General features: G+C 36.9%; 1 protein-coding gene across 5 annotated transcripts in view; it reads right to left on the bottom strand.

The window, feature by feature from the left end:
• Positions 1 to 1,936: 1,936 nt before the first annotated feature.
• Positions 1,937 to 21,894, bottom strand: part of SAP130 (Sin3A associated protein 130) — a 51,549-nt gene continuing 31,591 nt past the window's right edge. For 3 of the 5 annotated variants that reach the window (XM_056793698.1, XM_056793697.1, XM_056793700.1), the window contains 11 exons: positions 19,627 to 19,768; positions 18,262 to 18,383; positions 17,056 to 17,358; positions 13,611 to 13,788; positions 12,727 to 12,831; positions 10,670 to 11,028; positions 9,428 to 9,676; positions 9,144 to 9,269; positions 4,621 to 4,724; positions 3,385 to 3,498; positions 1,937 to 2,915 (listed from right to left, as the gene is read on the bottom strand). In XM_056793698.1, coding sequence (XP_056649676.1) covers positions 2,757 to 2,915; positions 3,385 to 3,498; positions 4,621 to 4,724; positions 9,144 to 9,269; positions 9,428 to 9,676; positions 10,670 to 11,028; positions 12,727 to 12,831; positions 13,611 to 13,788; positions 17,056 to 17,358; positions 18,262 to 18,383; positions 19,627 to 19,768 — 1,961 coding nt within the window. In that variant the 3' untranslated portion in view covers positions 1,937 to 2,756. The remainder of the gene's footprint in view (positions 2,916 to 3,384; positions 3,499 to 4,620; positions 4,725 to 9,143; positions 9,270 to 9,427; positions 9,677 to 10,669; positions 11,029 to 12,726; positions 12,832 to 13,610; positions 13,789 to 17,055; positions 17,359 to 18,261; positions 18,384 to 19,626; positions 19,769 to 21,894) is intronic. The other 2 variants (XM_056793699.1, XM_007493977.2) reach the window with 2 other exon arrangements.

The raw sequence follows: 21,894 nt of genomic DNA, 5'->3' as shown, positions 1-21,894 counted from the left end.
CTGCCATAGCTATAGAGGAGTACCCTGAAACTTGAATTGGTAATGTGGCTTTTAGTATGTTGTTGTTTTATAGAATTAATATGATATTTTGTATCTGGGGATGCCCATATTGATACATATATTGAACTGATTGATTTTGCTGTAGTGAGTTGCATTGGTTAGGATTTTAGTGGGGTTTCCTTGTTGTATTGTTGTGGATGAGCTTTAGCCTTGTTAGGATGAATCTTGTTTATTACTATTTTTGTTGTGTTAGAAGTTGTTTGTGGATATAGATGAAATAAATATTAGAATAAAGATGATAGAGATAAAAATAAGACCTTTTTGTGTTGAAGTAATTAATGATGATGCTGTAGAATGAATGTTAGTTTGGCCTTTAGGTCCTGCTTTTTCATATCAGTTTAGATCAATTAGTATGGTAGCAATATGTTGGCCTGCAAATAGATTTATTAGGGGATAAGTTTGATGCATGATGTGAGTAAAATACCCTAATACGTTTGAGAAGTTGGTAGTATGGTTTATTGAGTTTATAAGTTTATTAGTAAAAGAATTGAGTTCTATTTCTATTAGAAGACCAAGCATGGTGATGATAAGGGCTGATAATTTGGTTATGGTGGGATGCTGATTGTTAAGAGAAATCCTGTGAAAATACTTCCTATATAGCCAGTCGTATAATAGGATTGATTAGGTTTGGATTATTTTAATTGATGGGTGAAATAGATATGAAGCGTGGGTTGCCTAGAAGAACATAATAGATAATTCGTAGACTCTAGATGGCGGTAAGGAAGGTAGCAATTAGTGTTATTATCAGGGCTCATGAATTTGTGTATGATGTATTTATGGCTTCAATGATTGAGTCTTTTGAGTAAAAGCCGGCTAGGAATGGAGTGCCTGTTAGAGCTAAGCTGCCTGTTATTAATGCAGATGATGTAATAGGTAGTCTATAAAATAAACCGCCTATTTTTCGAATGTCTTGTTTGTCATTTAGGCTATGAATGATTGATCCAGAGCATGAGAATAGTATTGCTTTGAAGAAGGCATGTGTACAAATGTGTAGGAAGGCTAGGTGAGGTTAAGACCTACGGTCTTATCTAATACTAATCTAATACTCTAATAGGGTCAAACCCAAGTGGGTGTCTACATCAAATCGGGCTCCAGTATGTTGAACCCCACCATCCTCCCTGCCCTAGGAGTAGAGAGCCACATTGAGGAGGACCAGACCAGCTCATGTTGGAATAATGGAGCAAGTTCAAGCTTCCGTGCCAATCAGTACTGGGACTACTTAAAAAAATTCTACACAGAATCAATACAAAGTCCCAGTCTTACCTCAGTTGTATTTAAGTGTTGCTATCTTGCTGTAGATTTTTCCCTGGACTAATACTAACCTTCTGGTTATAAATCACCTACAAATCAGAACTCAAAATTGAAAAATCCTGTTAAAAAGTTTCTGGTCTTTCCCTCTTATACAAGAGTACCATCCATTATTCATCATCACTACTTTACTCAAGCTTGGAGACCACAAAAAAAACAAAATTACGCATTTCTGACTGGCTTTGTACTGGGATATCTCCTTTGTAAAGAAACACACTCTTGTGTTCAGGAATAGAGAGCTATGGAAGCAGAGTATGGGAAAGTTTACTGGATTATTTCCAGTTGGTTGCCCAATTACTTGGAATTGGGTGAGGTCGGGGGTGTGTCATCTTTGTTGTGCCCTCTTTAAAATGAGAATGCCAAACTTTTTGTGATATTAAAATAATAGCATTTCTAATAAAGGAAAATGGTATTCTCTCCAGAAGACTCGCTCCCATAACAACAGATAATTGATCTTTACCAGTCTTTCTGTTAAGCTTTTCTTGCATGAGCCTAAATGGTAAATCTGGAATATTTACATGGAATTTTCCAGCAATGCTATACTATAAAAAGATACCAGATGCTCATGTACAAAAACCTCGCTGAGTCCTTTATTAATGTTTGGAGATGTATGGAGTACATACAATTAACAGCATCACACCAGCTATAGGAAGTACTGTGTCGAGGATGTACTTAGAAACAAGGATCCCAGAGCACCAATGGTGTTGCCTGCCCTGAACCACCACATACACACAAAAACCCCAACCAAAAAAAAAAATAACCAACTTGGACACACGCAGGACAAACAATACCACAAAATCACTTTGAAATGGTTCTTTTAAAAAACAAGAGCTAGAAGTTCAAAACCACTTAAAATCTGAAATGTGGCAGCTCCCCAGTGTCATGGCACTGGTTGTAAAAGGCTAGTTCGGACATGGAAGGTCAGAAACAAGAACTGACTGGGATGACTGGAAGAGGTTTCCTTTTTATTGTGGAGACAGATATACCGGATGGTCCAAGTAGATGTTTTCAGTCCAGGTTCTGTACATTTCCTGTAGGAATCCACTGGGTTTATAGTTTGTAAAATAGAAGGCTGAGAAATGCCTGCCACCTAGTTGTGTCATTAATTCCAATTAGTAAGCACTGACACACCAGAAGGCTATAAACAAATATGATCACAAAACAAGTTTAAAAGGGACAAGGCTAAAATTAAGTTTTTGGTTCATTATGCCAGGTCGACAATGATCCTTTTTATAAAGTCACTGGGTGCTGTGGGTCCCTTCTGCTATCATCTGTGTACTCTGGATATCTTCCTTTATTTTAATTTTCCACTTTGAAAAAAACAAAACAAAACAAAAAAATCAAAACCCCCAACACCATTCTTCACAGAGTCTTGATTCCCCATAAGTCTAGACTTTTTCCTTCCTCTTTAATTTCGATACTTTCTTGACAGTTCCGTTCTTGTTCAGAAGCTTCAGGACCCGCTCCTTGTGATCTAAAACCTTGAGCATGGAGTCTCTGGCTTCACTGATTTGATCCATCACAAGTTTACATCTCTGCATATTTCCCTGTAACAGAAGATAGCACCACTCAGTTATCTTGAGAGACTGTTTTAAACAATTTTAAAAAATCATTCTTCCGAACACACCTTTTAGCAAAGTAGACTTATGTAAAAAAAAAAAAAAACCTAGTTAATTTGTTAGTAATATAATTTAAGATAGACAATGGATTTTTTTCTCCTAAAATTATGAAGAGGGGTAGCTGAGGCTTCCTGGTAAAGAATTTGATAAGTGGGGGCAGCTAGGGGAGAGCCAGGCCCAAAGACCTATCTTGGAGGATCCTGGATTCAAATCTAGCCCCAGACACTTCCCAGCTGTGTGATCCTGGGCAAGTCACTTAATCCCATTGCCTAGCCCTTACCATTCATCTGCCTTGGAACCAATATACAGTATTGATTCTAAGACAAGGTAAAGGGCTGTTAAAAAAAAAAAAGGAATTCAATAAGCTTATGTACATGATTGAGGTCAGTTCTCATACCTGTATCAGTTCATTTATTCGGTGTAGATCATCATCAGTTGCTGCCTTTTTCTTAGGGATAATACCTTCTTGTAAAGTGGTGAGTCGTTCATATACATCATGCTCTAGATTTGTCTGAAATAAAGATTGAGAGACAACTATAACTGACAACAATCCTTTAGACTTTTCTCTATCTTAAGCAAGAGGGGCAATGGAAAGACAGCTAGCCTCAGAGTCAAAAGTTCTGGGTTGAGGGGGGCAGCTAGCTAAAGTGACCAGAACATCAGACCTGGAGTTGAGAGGACCTGGGTTCAAATATGGCCTCAGACACTTCCTAGCTGTGTGATCCTGGACAAGTCCCTTTTCTGCTCTTCTGTATTAAGAATTGTTTTTAAACAAAAGTTATGGGCTTATTAAAAAAAGTCCTGTGTTCCAAATTTGCCAGTTGAGTGACCCTAGGTAAGTAATTTCATTTCCTGGTACTCTGGGCAATCCACCCCCCTCCCCCCAAAGACAATACCTAAGTAAAAACAAGGGTGCCACAACAATTAGTTAAGCCCTTTGACTGGCTTTGAAAGTAAGTATAAGAACTATTTGGATGTTATCACTTATCACATGTATATATGGGGTTTAAAAGATCACTCTGTACCAAAAATGAATAATATAGAAATAGGTATCAAATTATAACATTTGTACAACCCAATGGAAGAGGTGGGAGAGAGGATGGGAAGGAAAGAACATGAATCATGTAAACATGGGAAAATATAAAATATAAAAAAAATACAAAAAACTATTCAGGTAATAATTTTTTCCACTAGTCTGCCATCCCAAGATGTAAATGAACCATCAGACTTACATCATTATTTACTGTTTGTAAGAATGTCTTTCACACATTGGCCCAAATTCCTATTTTTTCTTGCTAGAAAGCAAACTCTTCCCTAGAAAACTGCTTTGCTCTTTTAGTATGCTTCTAAATAAATTGATCTAAATAGCTCTCTGCAGAGAACTGCTGCTCTAAAGATAGAAAAACTTAATCTAATTGTTTCACATGTTTCGGACCTTGATATCAAGCAGACGCTATTTTTTGATCGCAAGAGAAATGGAATGCATATACCATTTTGATAATGAGCTACCTCAAATGTTAATTGAGAATTTCTTCAGAATACATTATAAATGGTCAACTGGCTTTTCGAGGGGCTGTAGCACCTTTTTTCCTTTCTCTTTGGCTTAGTCCAGCTACTAAAATTCTTTACTTACCAACTGCAGTAACTGGGCAGCACAGAGATGAACTTTCCAACCCTGGGCTCGGCAAGATACTCCTTTCTGATTGGCTATTTCTTGCAGCATGGCTTTCTTTTCCTCTGGAATCATAGGAATATAAGTCTGAGTCTATTCAATAAAAGCTAAAATCAACAATGCCTTTAAAGCAGTTTCTCTCCTACTATTTTATTCATATATCCATAAAAATGAAAGGAAAAGCTCCTTTCCTCACTCCAGAATCTGAGAATGCTTCAAAAATATATATTTAAAATAACCTGTTTATACTGGATGACTTTTAGAACTGATAGATTTCTAGTTATTTATTATGAACTTAAAACATCAACAAGAACATTTTCTATAATCAAAGAACAGGAAGAAAGATCAAATACACATCCATGAATCTTTATTACATATAGCTTTTAAAAGAAGTATATATTAAATTTAACATGGTTTTACCAACATTAGCTTGCTAGTGCACATCCCCTTCTGAATTTCTGTGTATTTTTTAAATGCAGTATGGAAGTCCTTTTCTTTCTTCTCATTACTATCATTAAAACCTTCACAATTCCTCTCCTCTTGCTAATGAAAGCCCTCCCCTTTAACAAGAATCATCAAGCAAAATAAATTTACACCCTGGTCTGTCTGAACATAAAAATATCTCATTTTGCACCTAGAGTACATCAACTCTCAGGGAGGTGAAAAACTGATTATTAGTTTTTTTAAACTCAATCATGAGTTTGGACTGATCAGTGTACTTAAGTCTTTCAGAAATGTTTCCCTTTTTCCAACACTGAAGTCACTGTATAAATTGTTTTACTACTTGTTTCACACTGCTTAGTTTACATAAGTCTTTTTCAGGTTGCTGTAAATCTGTGCCTTTGATCATTTCTTTCTTTTTTTTAAAAAATAAACCCTTACCTTCCGTCTTGGAGTCAATACTGTGTATTGGTTCCAAGGCAGAAGAGTGGTAAGGGCTAGGCAATGGGGGTTAAGTGACTTGCCCAGGGTCACACAGCTGGGAAGTGTTTGAGGGTAGATTTGAACATAGGACCTCCGTCTCTAGGCCTAGTTCTCAATTCACTGAGCTACCTGGCTGCCCCCCTGATCATTTCTTATAGCACAATAGCATTTCATTACACCCAAGGTGGCAAACTCCCATAAGGTTACAAAACTCCCAAGTGGTCTGAACCAGGTGAAGATGTGATTGGGCAACGGCTAACAAAATAAATACAAATACAGTGTAACATAGACAATGTTAATCTATGGTTTCCTAATCATATAGTGGCAGGGATCCCCTTCTATGAGTTTGACACTATTACTCTACAGTAATTTGTTCAGTCCTTCTCTAGTCAATGGTACCCACCCACTTTTTATCCAGTTCTGTGCCAAAACAAAAAGTGCTACAATAATTTTTTGGGGGGGGGGGGGGGGACATTATGTGGTCCTTTATCTCTGTCTGATCTCCTTGGGGTATGTGTCAAGTAGTGTTTCTTCTGGGTAAAAGGTACATGATTTAGTGACTTTCTGGGTATAATTTCATATTGCTTTCCAGAACTATTGGACCAATTCATAGCTCCAACTGTTCCTTTAAATAAATGTAAATGTTTTTTGAGATAATATTTATAAAATGCTTAGTATCACCTGTAACATCATAAGCATCATATAAAGGCTCATTCTGTCCCCTACCCTTCTTGTTATCTTTGTGTGTAGAGTGCCTTTAATGTGTAGTTCTCTTATTGAATAAATGAAAGTTATTATATGCAAAATACTTTGCTAAGCTCTGAGAGTATAAAGGGAAAACAATTTGCTCCTCAGGGGGTTCACTTTCTAATGGAGGAGACAATATATATAGGAGATTTGGACTGCAAATCAAATGCAAATGCCCCATGTTCATTATTAGTGACCTGGAGAACATCATCATATGGTTGTTGACAGCTTGCCTTTCTTTTAATCATGACTTGTTCATATCTTTTGACCACGTATGTAACAATTCCTCACATATCTTGGTTATCAAACCAAAATCAGAATAATCTGTTGCAAAAACAATTTTCCTTAGTTTCACTTCCAGTTCTAAGTGAACTGCTTTTGTTTGTACAAATATCTCCCAGTAATCCTTTTTCTCCCTTATTTGATCAGGAATTCTTCCTGATTCATAGTTATATGGTATCTCCTTCCCCTTTCTTCTAATGTTTATGATACAGCTTTGGTATCCAGCTCATGTATCCAATCTGGGCTTGAGGACTATAGTGTATGAAATGTTAACTCTAGGCCTAATTTTTCCCATCCTGATTTCCAATTTTCCCCAAGTTTGTTTATTTACATCTAATAGCAAGGCCTTCCTCAACAGTCCTTGGGGTTCACTAACTATTATACTACTATATTTGATTGTTTCTGGTTCTCATGTACCTAGTTGGGTTTTTGGGTCTACCACCCTCAGAATCCTCCTCATGCTTCCAGGGTATGTTCATGTTATCCCTTCCTCATTCAATTCTTCCCTGATCCCCATCCCCATTAATGCTGTCTGTATCTCTGGATTTATCTTGTACTCTCCTCCCTTGCAGAATGTAGGCTCCTTAAAGATATGGAATATTGCATGTTTTCTTTTGTTGTTCCCATTGTTAAGCCCCATATGTGCTAGATTCTTAATAAATATTTGTGGAATGGAATTAAATATAAGTTCATCCCTGAAATATCTAAGCTGTCTAAAATAAATAAGATGACATTTTGTTTTAAAGAGTGAGAAACATAAGCAAATAAATTTAAACTATATGAGGATCCAGATCAAAGTTTTAAGGTTTCTGACACTGAAGTCAGACAGCCACACTATCCTTTTTGAAAAGGCCATTTTACCAACCAGTATCCTTGGATATATTGGTAAATGAGGCTAAATTATTAAATCTCTTAAAAGGGACAGCAAGGTGGCACAGTGGATGGATCACCAGTTCTAGGGTCAGGAAAATCCAAATTTAAAACCAACCGTAGACACTTACTAGATCTGTAACCCTGGGCAAAGCACTTAACACCTCTTGCCTCAATTTTCTCATCTGTAAAATGACTGGGAGAAGGAAATGGCAAATATTATCTTTGCCAAGAAAACTCCAATGAGAGTCAGGAAGAGATGGATATGACTGAAACTGAACAAAAAGAAGTAAATCAAAACTACAATGAAAGATCTCAAGGCTGCGCTGATGCTATTACTTGCTCATCTTGCAGATTTTGACCAGAAAAGAATGCCCCGTTTATCCTAGCAGCTGCCATTTTCCTGGCTCCCCTCAAGGACAAAACACACTTCTTACTCAACCTCTTTAATGCCTGGATGATATGTACACTAGTTTAGGTTGAAGGAAAAATCCTTGAATGAGGAATTTTTATGCATTATTGCTATTCAGTAAGTTTGATGAGGCTATTTCTGTTAATACATATTTAATATATATTTTCCAACTACTTTAAACCATTATTATATTAGAACATCACACTATATAATATTATCTTCAAGGCCCAGGATGTGGAATCATGGACCAAGATACAAGCCTGTCAAATCACATCATAGATAGGAACAATTACAGCCTGCTTAAAAGCTTACAAATACTCTCAAAGCTGAAATAAATCTTCACATCCCTATCTGAAGACTTAATTGTTTTTCTGAAGCCAGGGCTATTTTCCCCTGAAACTGAATATACTACAGCAATTAGTGGTAACACTTGTGTCTAAAAAGACCTCTATGCTGTTCAGTACTGAAGAAAATGAAGAACATACTGCTCATTGTAGAAAACAAAATGATTAATTTTATTGGTTCACTTAAGGCTTTACCAGAGATAATTTCTAAAATCTCACAACACTCATGGTTTATGTGTAAAAAAGTCAGTCCCCACAATGAATGTGAACAGGGAGTTTTGAAAAGCATTGCAAACCAACAACAACTGTATTAAAAAATGCTTGAAATCATGAATAAAAGAACTGCTAGTAAAACAGCTGACACCTATTAAAACGACAAAGGTAATTTAAAATGGAAATGGACAGACACTAGACCTGCAGTTTCATCCTCTGTCCAGTGAAAACCTACTAGTCTGTCACAATTGCTACCAGAATGTCAAGGAAACCCCTGAAAGACCAGTGATAGAGCATTGATTTCTGAGAATTGACAGTGAAGAATATCTTCTCTCTTCCCTCTGTGGGGTAGAGAAATAGGTAGCATAGTACAGATGTGTAATTAGGTTTATATTACCAGACAAAGAAAGTATATTGACCTATTTTGCTTAATGGTACTTCTTTTTTACAAAAGATAGTTCTGGAGAGGGGAAAGAAGAGTCACTGATAAGTGACAATTTTTTTAAAAGCAGCATCAATAAAACATTTTCTAAAAAGCAACTTGTGGCTTAGATTAAAAAAAAAAAAGTTCTGTTTTACACAAAGCCATTCTGATACTTCTACTTCCAGAGTAGCTATGTTTTGGTGCCTATTAGGATATAAATATATTTGAAAGGATTCAAATGTTCCTTTTCTTTAAAGGACTTTCTTACCTTTGACTCTGACATCGCTATACCTCTGGAAGTGATGATAAGCAGCTTTCCAGGGGTTCCGGTAATGTCGGAGCAGAGTAATGGGAGGTCTTGGACGTACAGGGACATACCTCACACCTTCTTCATCTATTAAAAGGGGAAAGAAAATAAAGCAATAGATGAATCATATTTCTCATTTTCCTACCCAATTTCACCTATGTCCAACTTTGCCATTTAAAATCTCAAGTGCAGATGACTGACTTGAGAAAAGAAAAAGAAAATATGCTTCAATGGAAATCTACTACCTATGTATTCCTTGGGAGGAGACTTGCGTTTCTCAGCCTTTACCAGCAAACTCTTAGGAGTGGACTTCTCATCATCAGTACTGTTTGTCTCCATCATGTCACCTTCCTCCGTTGAAATCACATGCTGTTGCTTCCGTGGTTTTTTCCTTGGGGAGGCACCAGGTGGCAAGTCACTTGGAGGCATCGATAGGTTGTTGGCCAGCAGCGCAAGAGATGGAGACACAGTGTTGGTTGTTAATGGAGGAACTGCTGACAGAAGAAAGGAAAAACAAAATCTATGAAAACACAATCTCAATAACAGATTGCATTTGATTTCTGGTGTGGTAAATAGGATATATCCTCTATGAATGTTACCTAAGTAAGAAGGATCCTCAAAGTTCATACTGTGTCTATATTAGAGACTTTTAAGACATATTAAAGATGGGGATAAAATTATTTAGTCCATAAAACCTCCTTGCCTTATTCTTATCTTGTTAGGCAGTAGTACTGTCAGTTAAAAACTAGAAATCTGCATAGCACAAATAGAGTAAGTAATTTGCCTCATGCCACAGAATAAGTCAGAAGTGAAGAAAAACTGAAGCTGTGACGCCTGGTCACCCTTGGTCACCCCTGATGCCTTTCAAAAGAAACTGTTCTACAACTTCCCGGAAAATGTCAGTGATGAAAAAGAGCAAAAACAATGCAGTTGGAAGGAAATTGGGAAAAACCAAAACATTTACTAAGCATAGAGAGAACCTGATCAAGAGTTCTTTCTTCAATTAAATACTTTACACAACTTAACTAGCTTCTTCAAATTAGATGGGACATGAATCTTAAATATTTCTTAACTGTCAGTACAAACATGTCCCTTGTTATCTTCATTTCCTGGACAGACACTGAAGAAAAATGCATTGTATAAGCTACTGGTAGCAGTGCCTGGTAGGAAGCAAAAAAATTTAGTTGTCAACATAAGGATTTTAAACAAAAATTTTTGCATTGACTTTCCTTACTGATGGAAGAAGATTGTTCCCACCTGTGAATCAAGGCCTTCCAGTTTTAGTCTTCAAAAGGAAATTTAGCTCCTTACATTTAGTAAAAACCAATTTTACAATGCAAAAGCTTTGACGTGCATGAACTCTTGAAAAGAAGAGCTTTTTGTAGGAATGTTTATAAACAGGCCACCAGGGTTCCAACTTTAGCAAAAAGGCACCCCTAAGGGGAGAAGGAACTCATGAAAGAAAAGATATCTTTGCATGAACTTACCAGAAACAGGACGCATTATGTCCATAGGTTCTACTTCTTCTTTAATTTTTATCTCTGGCACTGCAGGGCCCATTACAGTGGAAAGGCTGCCACCCACTGTTGATGATGCAGGAGTAGCAGCTGCAATAGTGGTAATGGGGGGAGTGACAGGAACTGCTCCTGGAATTGTTGACAGGGCTACTGATGGTTGTGATGGGGGACTGGCTGCTGCAATGATGGTTGGAATGGCAGGTGGTGGCTGTTGAGAGGTGGGCTGTACGGCAATGGTAGGCTGATCACTACTCTGATTAGACACAGCCTCTACAGACACAGTGACTGGTGTGGCCATAGATACATGGATTTCTGGCTTAGGTTTGGCACTAAAACATAAAAACAAAAAATTATCAAGTTGTGTTAGCTAGCAATCTTGTAGAAGACGGGAACTCTGCAGGTAGCTGGGTAGCTCAGTGGATTGAGAGCCAGGCCTAGAGACAGGAGGTCCCAGGTTCAAATCTGGCCTCACACACTTCCTATGTGACCCTGGGCAAGTCACATAACCCCCACTGCTAACCCATACTACTTTTCTGTCTTGGAACCAATACACAATATTTAAGGTTTTAAAAAAAAAAAGAGACAAGAGCTTTTAAGAAGTCATTTTGTGAAGCACCCAAAACAGTATTGTGTGCAAGTAGGTGCCCTATTAATTGATTTTGAATTATTTAAAAATAAACAATATGCTATTTCCAAGGTAAACTTTAGAATAACTTTTTAAAATTCCATTTTAAACTTCCAGAGTCTAAGAAAATGATGACTCAAAATTTTTATTCTAGTATTAGGTTGGTTTTTTTTTAAAAAACTCTGTAAAGGATGGCAAAGGGAACTGAAAAGAATCATGCTTGTTTGATGTTCCTTTGCCATCCTTTATAACTCTTACTTTCCATCTTTGAATCAATACTGTGTATTGGTTCCAAGGCAGAAGAGTGGTAAGGGCTAGGCAATGGGGGTTAAGTGACTTGCTCAGGGTCACACAGCTGGGAAGTGTCTGAGGTCATATTTGAACCTAGGACCTTCCGTCTCTAGGCCTGGTTCTCACTGAGCTACCTCAGCTACCCCTCCACATTAGTTTTTTAAAACTTTACTTGTCCAAAAACAAAACAAAACAAAACTTCCCGTCTTATTTATTTCTACTTATTCAGTGTCTATGTGAAAAGTTTATCTAAAATGATCATTTTGTATACTTCATCCCCAACCCTACATATATCCTTATAACTAAGACAGGATTCAAGTCTGCCTTGCTATTGTTCTGTGAAGTTTTTATTTGAAAAGCATGAATATTCTTCTCACATTCAAAGAAGGAAAACATGCATGCAGGTTTAAATATTTCTCATTAGGCAAAAAAGAAGAAACCAGAGAACAACCACACCAAGAAAAAAGAGTAAAGAAAAGGTTTTTAGTACTAAAAAGTTCTTCAGGCCTCTCAAAGTAGAAAAAAGTAATAGCGAAACAAAAGACTTGTATTAATCTTTTTAAAGTCAACAACAGAGGGCTTATAAACATCACTGAGAATACATTACAATTGCTAGCAATGAATGATATCTATTTGGAATGGGGGAGGTGTCATGTAGCTTGAATACAACCAAGAAGCAACTAAGGCTATTATTGACAGCCCTTCATTGTTTCTCATTAAATCTTCCCTCGGTTTCCTCTTTCCCCCTTCTCTCTCATTCTTTCCCCTGCCTTGGGCTATATTTCTGGATTGCCTGTAGCATCCCAGGCCACCTCTCTGGGTGCCTGTCTGGTGGCATAAGGGTTAAAAGTTTGTTGACTCCTTTGCTAAAACCAGTAGTGTCCTGTATATCATAAAAAATGCATTTAAGAAAAGGATGACTCATTTTTAAGTTTTTTTCATTCCACAAAGTAGTACCTTAATATAATTTATGTTGTAAAATGCTAAAATATTTAATCCTTCATACTCCATTGCATACAATTCTCTATTCACTCTCATTAAAATACTACATTTCCTCACTTGGTAGAGGATCTCTAAGTAATACTACTAATACATTCAAATCAAGCCTTACCCCGAAGGTCTGGGTGACCCGGATGTACTCCTTATGGAGCTCTCTACTCGAGGACTAGTAACTTCAGGCGGCTGAGGAGGAATGAGGCTCTTCCGGACTGCCATTCTGAAACCGAGACAAGCTTGAAAAATATCTCCAGATAAAGGGCATTAAACATTAACAATTACATGATGCCTTCCACCTGTCATATAGTGTAACTACTACTACAGGCTAAAATACTACCCTCACTTTGTGCTTGTGCCAATATCATTTCTTCACCAGGATTTAGCCTTAAAAATGAAAAAAAAATACTCTATGTGTGTGTGTCCCAAAAAATGTTAAGATGAGTACCCTTGGCAAACCCCTCTCTCATTAAAGGAAGTTCAGAGCAAATTCAGTTTGGTTAGAACTAGAAAATGATCATTTCATCCTTCCAAAATTTTATGTCACTGGAATAGGGCCCAGCATGATACAAGTGAAAAGTTTGTGCAGGGGGCCCATAGGACAATACAACATACTCTGTAGTGAATCAGTACTATTTTATCCCAAATGAACAACTTATATGAAAGAAAAATAGACTGTGGTCACTAACAATGAAAATACCTCCCTAAAAAGAGTGCATGATACATTCCAGGACTACTTCAGGAATTCTGAGGGTTGAATCCTAAGAAAAACCATGGAAGCACATATATAACCCCCTACAAATCTTTGGCTTTTCATTCTATAATCCTTATGGCCAAGTTTTGGGGAGAAAATAAAATACTACTTCAGACATAAGGACCAATCTGATGATTCACCCTTGTTGTTAGCAACAGAGTGGTTCTAATCTTTGCTGTTTTTTTAGGAGCTACAGTCTAAATCAAAAGTGTCTTGTATTGTTTTTGCAAGGCTGGAGATTTCCTCACCCATCTGTGGCTGGCTTCTTTCGGAGGATGCTTGGGCGAGGGGATGAGCCTTGGGCTGGTGCACTCGTGCTGGCACTCTGGCTGTGGGTCTGCACCACGGTGGTAGCTGCTGGAGCGGCATTAAATGTATTGCTAATAGGATTGGCTACAATTGTGGCTCCATCTGCCAACACCACTGCTGTGAGGGCAGAAGGGAATATAAGCAAGACAAGAAAAAAAATGATTCAAATTCCTTGAGTGGAAGATAGTATTTTTTTCCTTTTTGTTTTTCTCAAAGATCATAAAAGAACTGCAGAGTCTATGAGCTCTGGCACTTGTCATAGGAGACCAGCTTCTCAGGATTGGTAGCATCATACTTTATTTGCTCACAAGAGGGGAAGAGATGATTTAATAAAATCAGGAGTGATTAATAGTAATATCTCCATTTTTCATTTATATAGTCCTTGACAATTTATGATATTCTTTTGTGTACATTATTTCACTAACCTGCAGAGTAACCCTGGAAGAGAAATGTCAAGTGTTTTCTGCATTTTACAAATGGAGAAACGAGAACTATGAAAGGCTGCTAAGAGACCTAGCCTAAAGTACACACTAGGGAGAGGCAAGGCCAGGACTCCAATCTAGGCTGGTAATTCTAAGGTCAAGGGCTTTTCCCACTATAATACAATGCCTCTCAATCAGAAATCTTCTTTCTCCATCTATTTTGGGGATTTTCTAGGTCCATGACTTCCAAATCCTGAGATTCTATGGTTATATATATGGTCTGTGGCAGTGATGGTGAACCTTTTAGACAATACATGCAGTGCCCCATCCAGACTGCATTCCATCCACCCCCAGACCAAGTGCTCCCTGCCCTGCCCTCCCCTTTACCCCAGACAGGGGAAGGAGAATGGGAGGGGAGGGAGTAAGCATTTCTAATAGGCTGCTGGGCAGAAGGGAGGGGAGGTGTGGGGGAAAAGGGGGAAAGGAGCAACTCTGTCTAATTCCTCCACCTTTCTAGTAACTGGCAGGCGTGTCTACAGAGAGGTCTCAATGTGCAATCTTTGGCACACACGCCGGTTCACCATCACAGGTCTATAGTTTAATATTGTGAGGGAAGAAATACAAAACAACTGTCCAGTTTGAGTTCAAATTTTAATCACCTAAGGCTGACCCTAACCAAAAACTTTTTAAAAAGTGTCAAAATGTTGTTGTGAATTTGACTATACCTGGTTGATAAAATGGGTATCGCTAAAGACAATTAAAATAGATTCCAACTGCAGATTTTCATCATATAAATTATACTTTATGTGAGAAAGACAGTTTAGGATAGTGAAAAAGAATATTAGATTTCAAAACAAGCCAAAGTTTTATTCCTAGATTTTGGCCTTGGGCAAAAATCATCTCTCTAAGCAAGATATGTACAAATTTAAAGGGTTGTTATGGCTGGCTTGTGGTATAAAAGCAACAGGGCCAATAATAATGGTCACACCCAACTAAGAAGCTTGAGGTCTGTCTGAGTCATGAAGACATGGGTTTGAATCTTGCCTATGACACATACTGAGTGACCCTGGAAGTCTTTGTCCCAGGAAGGATAGTCTCTTTCTGTCTCTCTAAAAAAAAAAACAAACAAAAAACCTTACTTTCTATCTTAGTATCAATTCTAGGACAGAAGAGTGACAAGAGCTAGATAATTGGGGTTAAGTGACTTGCTCAGGATTATACAACTAGGAAGGGTCTAGAGACAGATTTGAGCTCAGGTCCTCTAGATTTAAGGCCTGGTGTTCTATCCACTGTGCTATCTAGCTGTCCCAGGCAAAAAATTCTCTAACACTATGAACTACAACAAATGCTGAACTATCTGCACTAATAAAGTTTCTCCCTCAATGCTCCAGTCCTGATGAAATCACAAGTTCATCTTAAAAAAGAGGTTGTCATTAACCTAAAAGACAATCTTCTTGAATTGAGAGAAACAAGGGGAAGATGTGAACCAATCAAGGCAAGGTAAAATCAATAGAATAACATGCAAGGACTCCAACAAGGTGAAGGAAAAGCTCATTAAAGGGAGAGTAAATACTGGCTGAAAATCCAGTAATGGTCAATTGCAATGGAAGAAATAATGAACAAGGATGAAACACCCTCCCCCATCCATTCAGTGAGGTGGGGCCCTACAAGGGCAGAATGCTGCATACATTTTTAGAAATGGTTTCTCTATCAGGGTTTTGGTTAACTGTTTTTCTATTTCAAGGGAGAAAGTAAAAAAAGATAAGCTCATTTAAAAGCTGCATTTACTTTTTTCTTCATTAGCTTTAAATTAAAAATAGTTAAATGTCCAAAAATATTTAAACCAAAAAAAAATTTCTATATTCATAACACTTTTCTCTATCCTATTTGTATATTCATTTCTGCTTATGTATATATTATTCCTTTTATATGGTCCCAGTCAGTTTATATACTATGTTTCTGGTTTTACTTTCTTTTATATTACTTTGTATAGTTTTTAAAATATTTTTCATTTTTATAAAATTTTAAGGCCACTGTAATATACTATTATGTTAATAAGCTACAGTTCGTTCAGTCAGCCTGTAACTGTTAGATGTTTAGACTGCTTTCATTACTTAAAAATGTCTATAAAAAATATGAGCCTGCAATTTTTTATAGATCTTTTTTCTCTTCATGATAATACTAAAGATATATTTTCAATCATGTAAGAGGGTATGATTATTTTTATGCCTCTTATACTGCTACTATGCCCTCTAAGAAGATTCTACCAACTGGAAATTCCATCAACAATGCATAACATAATGATTTAACCACCAATATGTCAATATTGAGTTTCGTCACTTTTAGGTATTTTTGTCATTTGATCAATGTTAAGTGTTATATCAAAGATGTTTTAACATGTCTTTTTTTTTTCTGATTTGAAGTGAGGCTGAACAATTTTTCAAATGCCCGTAGTAAATCTACCTTTTATTATAAAATTGTCTATTCCTTCCCTTTGCTGGGACACTAAAATGATAATGCCTTTTAATAACATTTATTATCAACTTATGTTTTTAGCAGTTATATTTACTGTAATTATTTTTAATCAGTCAGCTTTTTACTTCATTCTATTTTTGTTTTGTAGAACTGAGTCAATGAATATGTCTAACATTTTCTCAAGTAACTTTTACTTGCTATTTTTATCTGCCTTCTACAACTGAGACAAATATTCTCTTCAAACTTTTGTATTTTTTGTACAATTTTATGATCTAGTTAGAATTTAAGGTAATTTTCTTTAAAATAGACTATATAGTGCTAATTCATATTCTATATTCAGTGTAACTTACTCAGTTCCAAAAAATACTTGTTTTACTTACCATTCCTTAGTAAACAAAAACTATCTTCCCAGAAACAAAGCTAAATGAAAAAGGTTAGTCAGTGTCTTCATCTAGCCTTTTGAATAGTGCTAAAAAACTCAAGTTACCTGAAGTCTTAGTTTCAGTCTGAGGTTGTTGAGCGCCTATTGGGGTGGGCTGAAGTCCTTGTGTATTGATTGGTGTTGCTGAGTGGATTCCCTGTGTTCCAATTGGGGCTGGTTGGATTCCCTGTGTTCCAATAGGTGCAGGTTGGATTCCTTGTGTACTGATAGGTGCTGGCTGGATTCCTTGGATATGACGAGCATGAGACGCATCGACTGTCATCAGCTGCATGGGATTTAGGTGCACTGTGGATGCCACCCCAACACCTGTCTGAGCTGTGATGGCAGAGTTTGGTGCCTGAGCTGAAACTAAAGAGTATCACAAAACTTTCACTACAGCAAAATGAGAAGGCCTACCAATATATATATACTTTTTCAAGTCTGCATAAAAACATCCTAGCTATCTCCTCTCAATGTATCATAGTGTAGTCAAAAGACTTGGGTTTAAATCCCATCTCAGTTTTATTTTTGTTGTTTGGTTGTTTTTGCCGTCACATTGGATTTTTCGTGACCCATTTGGAGTTTTCTTGGCAAAGTTAATGGAATGGTTTGCCATTTTCTTTTTCAGCTCTTTTTACAGATGAGGAAACTGGGGCCAACAGGTGAAATGACTTGCCTGGGGTTACACAACTAGCCGGATCTGAATTCAGGAAGATGTCTTCCTAACTCCAGGCCAGGCACTCTATCCACTATACCACTTAGGTGCCTCAAACTCATTCTAATTGTAACTAATTATCCCCATTTTACAGATAAGGAAATTAAAAGAGCTGTGATAATGTTATTACTTGTATTGTCCACCTGATATTTATTGTGATAAAAGCACTTTGGTCCTTGAAGGATTGTATAAATATCAGTTATTATTAAAGCAATATTTCAAACTAGTATTTAGGCAAGTGGCTTATTAAGGAAATAAACAGATGTATAAGATAAAATGCTTAGTCTTTCAGAATTAGGAAAAAAATTGACCTCTTGTGTATTACTGAAACACACAGTTATATTATCATTTAGTCTCAGATCAATTTTTAGTATCAACAAGTTGTGGCTAAATTATAGGTTTGCTGCTTGGATTGTTGCTATTCCTTAAAATACACATCTGAACCTTAAGAACTAGTATCCTAAACTCTTGAGGGCCTCTCCCCCAATCTAAAAAGGTCCAATTTATACACATGAAAGCTGTAACATTCAGAAAAAATTTAAAAGAACAGTCCTTACCTGGGTATTGTCGTATAGTGGACACTGAACTAGTGATGGGGGTATATGTGTGTGCAGTCAATGGGTATGCAGAGGGTGGGTATGTTGGCAAAAAGTATTGGAACTGGACAGGAACAGATTGCCTAGAGGTAGAAAATAAAAGAAAAAAAAGCTGATAAAAGCACAAAGCCCAAACACCCAGCAAATTCTGTTCATCATAAAAACTTTGATTTCGATTTTATTAACTAGCTTCAGAATCAGAGGTCCCTGACATTTTTCTGATGAGAAGGCATTTTGACTTCCTTTAAATTGCATGACTGATTAACAGGGTGTTTCTGAGTGTGTCTGTCCACAGATAAAGAACATATGGCTAGGAGACATGGAAGAATAACCACCTGGGAAAATGATAGTTGAAAGTTTCAAGACAGACTATTAAAGGATCCAGAGCTTAGATCATAAGCTTCTTGAGATAAAAACACCTAAGTAAAATGTTTTGCTATAAAAATGTTACATTTTAAATGTTCACTAATTAAAACTTATGTATGTATAATACATATGCATATGTCTCCTAAATGAACTATTATAGATAAAATATAATACTTTTATTGATTTTCCTGCAGTAATGTTAAATCACTTTTTAGTATTCCTTGAACTACCACCTGTGAGGGTTTTGTGGACTATACTGTTAATTACTCGGCTCAAGTTTAATGTATTACCTTAAAATGCCTATATTTTGTTATTTTTGGCTAATTTTCTTTAAAACTGTATACAAGGGGCAGCTGGGTGTCTCAGTGGATTGAGAGCTAGGCCTAGAGACAGGAGGTCCTGGGTTCAAATCTGGCCTCAGACACTTCCTAGCTGTGTGACCCTGGGCAAGTCACTTAATCCCCATTGCTTAGCCCTTACCACTCTTGTACCTTAGAAACAATAGATAGTATTGATTCTAGGATGGAAGGTTAGGTTTTTTTTTTAAAAAGTATACATATCCCATGTGACCAGTGACATTTCTCATGCTGAAAAATTTCAAGTAATCCAGAGAGTTTTAGTTATACATAAATCGGTCCCACTTTCATAATAACAAATTCTTCTTTTTAAAAAAAAAATAAAACCCTTACATTCTGTCTTAGAATCAACACTTTGTATTGATTCCAAGGCAGATGAGTGGTAAAAGGCCTGGGGAATGGAATTAAGTGACCTGACTGGGGTGACACAGCTAAGAAGTGTCTGAGGCCACATTTGAACCCAGGACCTCCCATCTCTAGGCCTTGCTCTTAATCCACTGAGCCCCAACATCACCTTCTAAAATTGATATGCTATTTTGTGTCTTTTGATTGAAAAAACACCATAACAATGGAGAAAAAAGCCATATAGAGCTTTTACACTTACCTGTTGTCATTTCTGGTTTCCATTGCAACAGGATTTGGAGACGCCCGATGTCCAGATATAGGAATAAGGCTACTCCTCTCTGTTGGATAATCTGGCTGGATCCTTGGAGAAGTATGTGTGATCTGCTGAGGGACTACCTTAGCTATAAAAAAAATGAAATGGGGTTGTCATTTATTGTTCCCAAGGAAGCACTACTAGAAATGTCTAGGAACATGTGCAAGCATGTGGAGCATGATTATTTTACTAACAAGAGTCAAGGGAAAATAATTTCTAATAAACTGCATTTATGCTCAAAAATCTACTATACTGGTTCTAAACTCTTCTTGTAGGTGGCCTATAAGGTCAAAACTATTTTCATAATATACTAAAACATTTTAATTTTTAATATAATTTTTGAGAAAATAAAGGGGTCCTGAGACCAAAAAGTTTCAAAACCACTGCTGTCCCACCTCCTTTTAAAACAAGTTAGACAACAAAATAGGGACACCAAAAGACTTTAACAGACTAGAATGATAGGGAAAATCTTAAAATCTAAATCTAGTAATACAAATTTTAAAAAACCTTAGAATCAATATTGTATATTGGTTCCAAGGCAGAAGAATAAACCTCAGACACTTCTAGCTTTGTGACCCTGAGTTATCTGAGGTCACTTCTGAACCCAGAACCTGGAACCTCTCTAGGCCTGGCCCTCAATCCACTGAGTCACCTAGCTCCCCCATAATATAAAATTTAATAAGTATAAAGATCCTATACTTTTTTTTTTAAGCCCTTACCTTCTAATACTAAGTATTCGGTCTGATAGTTTTGTTTTTTTTTAAATCAACTATACAATTAAGATGGAGAAAATTTGGCTAGATGACAGTTCATGTGAAATGGACTTAGGGATTTTAAGACCATAAAACTCAATAATGTCAGTGTGCAGCCAAAATAACTAATGAAATCCTAGGCTGCATTAAAATTGAGTATAGTATGAATGCTAATGATCTGACTGTAATCTTGGTCAGACCCCAATTTAGAATACTGTGCCTAGTTTATGATACTACATTTTAGCAAGAATACTGACAAAATGGAGTGGGGTTCAAGAAGGGATTTTAGTAATATGAAACTAGAAATTATTCCATAGAAGATAAGTTGAAGGAATTGGCAATGCTTGAAATATAAAAGTGAAGACAGAGGAGAAGATGATGGCCACCTTCAAGTATATATGGGGTTGTCTTGTGGAAAAATTATTAGGCTTATTCTTTTTAATCCTAAGAGGTAGAATTAGGCCCAAGGAGTAGGAGTTGAATAAAGTTTCAGTTTGTCATAAAGAGATAGTATCACTGTTCAAAAGTGGAATGTGCTACCTCTACAGCTGGTAAGTTCACCACCACTAGAGATTATTAGATGAAGCCTGGATGACCATCTCATGGGATGTTGGAAGCAGGGATTCCTGCTCAAGTACAGGACATACCAGATAACCTTTAAGGTCATTTTAAATCTGATTCCCTAGATAAAGTTATTAAACCTGGCCTCTTTGTCTTCAGTCTCTCCAACCCTTCCTTCTCACATTTCTGCTAAAGAAATGATCCTAATGAAAATACCCAATCTCATTTGTCCTTCACTCAAAAACTGTAAGTGGCTCTCCTCTGCTTATTAAACAAACTCTTCGGTAGCATGGTATAATGAATAGCATTAGACCTGGAATCAGAAGAGACCTGAATTCTAGTCCTGGTTCTTTACAGGATGTGTGACCACAGTTAAGTCATTTAACCTCGATAAGTCTTAGTTTCCTTATCTGTAAAGAATTGCTCACAGAACAGTTGTGAGGCAAGTGTTTTGTAAATCTTGAAGTGTTAAAGAAATAGGAGCCATTAGGTTGGCATTCATCTGGGCTCTTGGCTAACTTTTCAGTCTTATTTACTTCAAAATGTATTTAATAAGTGTCTGTTGAGTTGAACCAGGGAAAAAATGTATTTTATGGGCAATAGTAACTAGGTCTCTTTTCAATAAAAGGGATATCTCTGTTTTGGATGTAGAATAATATGGTGCAATGTTCTGATGCTGTAAGCCACTTTACTTGTTAAAAACACCACACTTCCAACCAAGATGAGTTCCTGAATGGAAGAACACTGCCTAGTCCCCCAATTCCTACTCCAGCAAAGCCCTGAAATTTGTACCAGACTACATAATGAAAAAAAAAAATCCAATATTCCACCCCAGAATTATACAGTCAGCCAGGGGGCCAGAGATAATAAGAAAGGGAGCTACCAGCAAAGTCAGTGCCAA

This window comes from Monodelphis domestica, chromosome 4 (genome assembly GCF_027887165.1).
Source record: "Monodelphis domestica isolate mMonDom1 chromosome 4, mMonDom1.pri, whole genome shotgun sequence".
NCBI classification, from domain to species: Eukaryota; Metazoa; Chordata; class Mammalia; order Didelphimorphia; family Didelphidae; genus Monodelphis; species Monodelphis domestica.
This window is presented reverse-complemented; position numbering and strand designations above follow the sequence as displayed.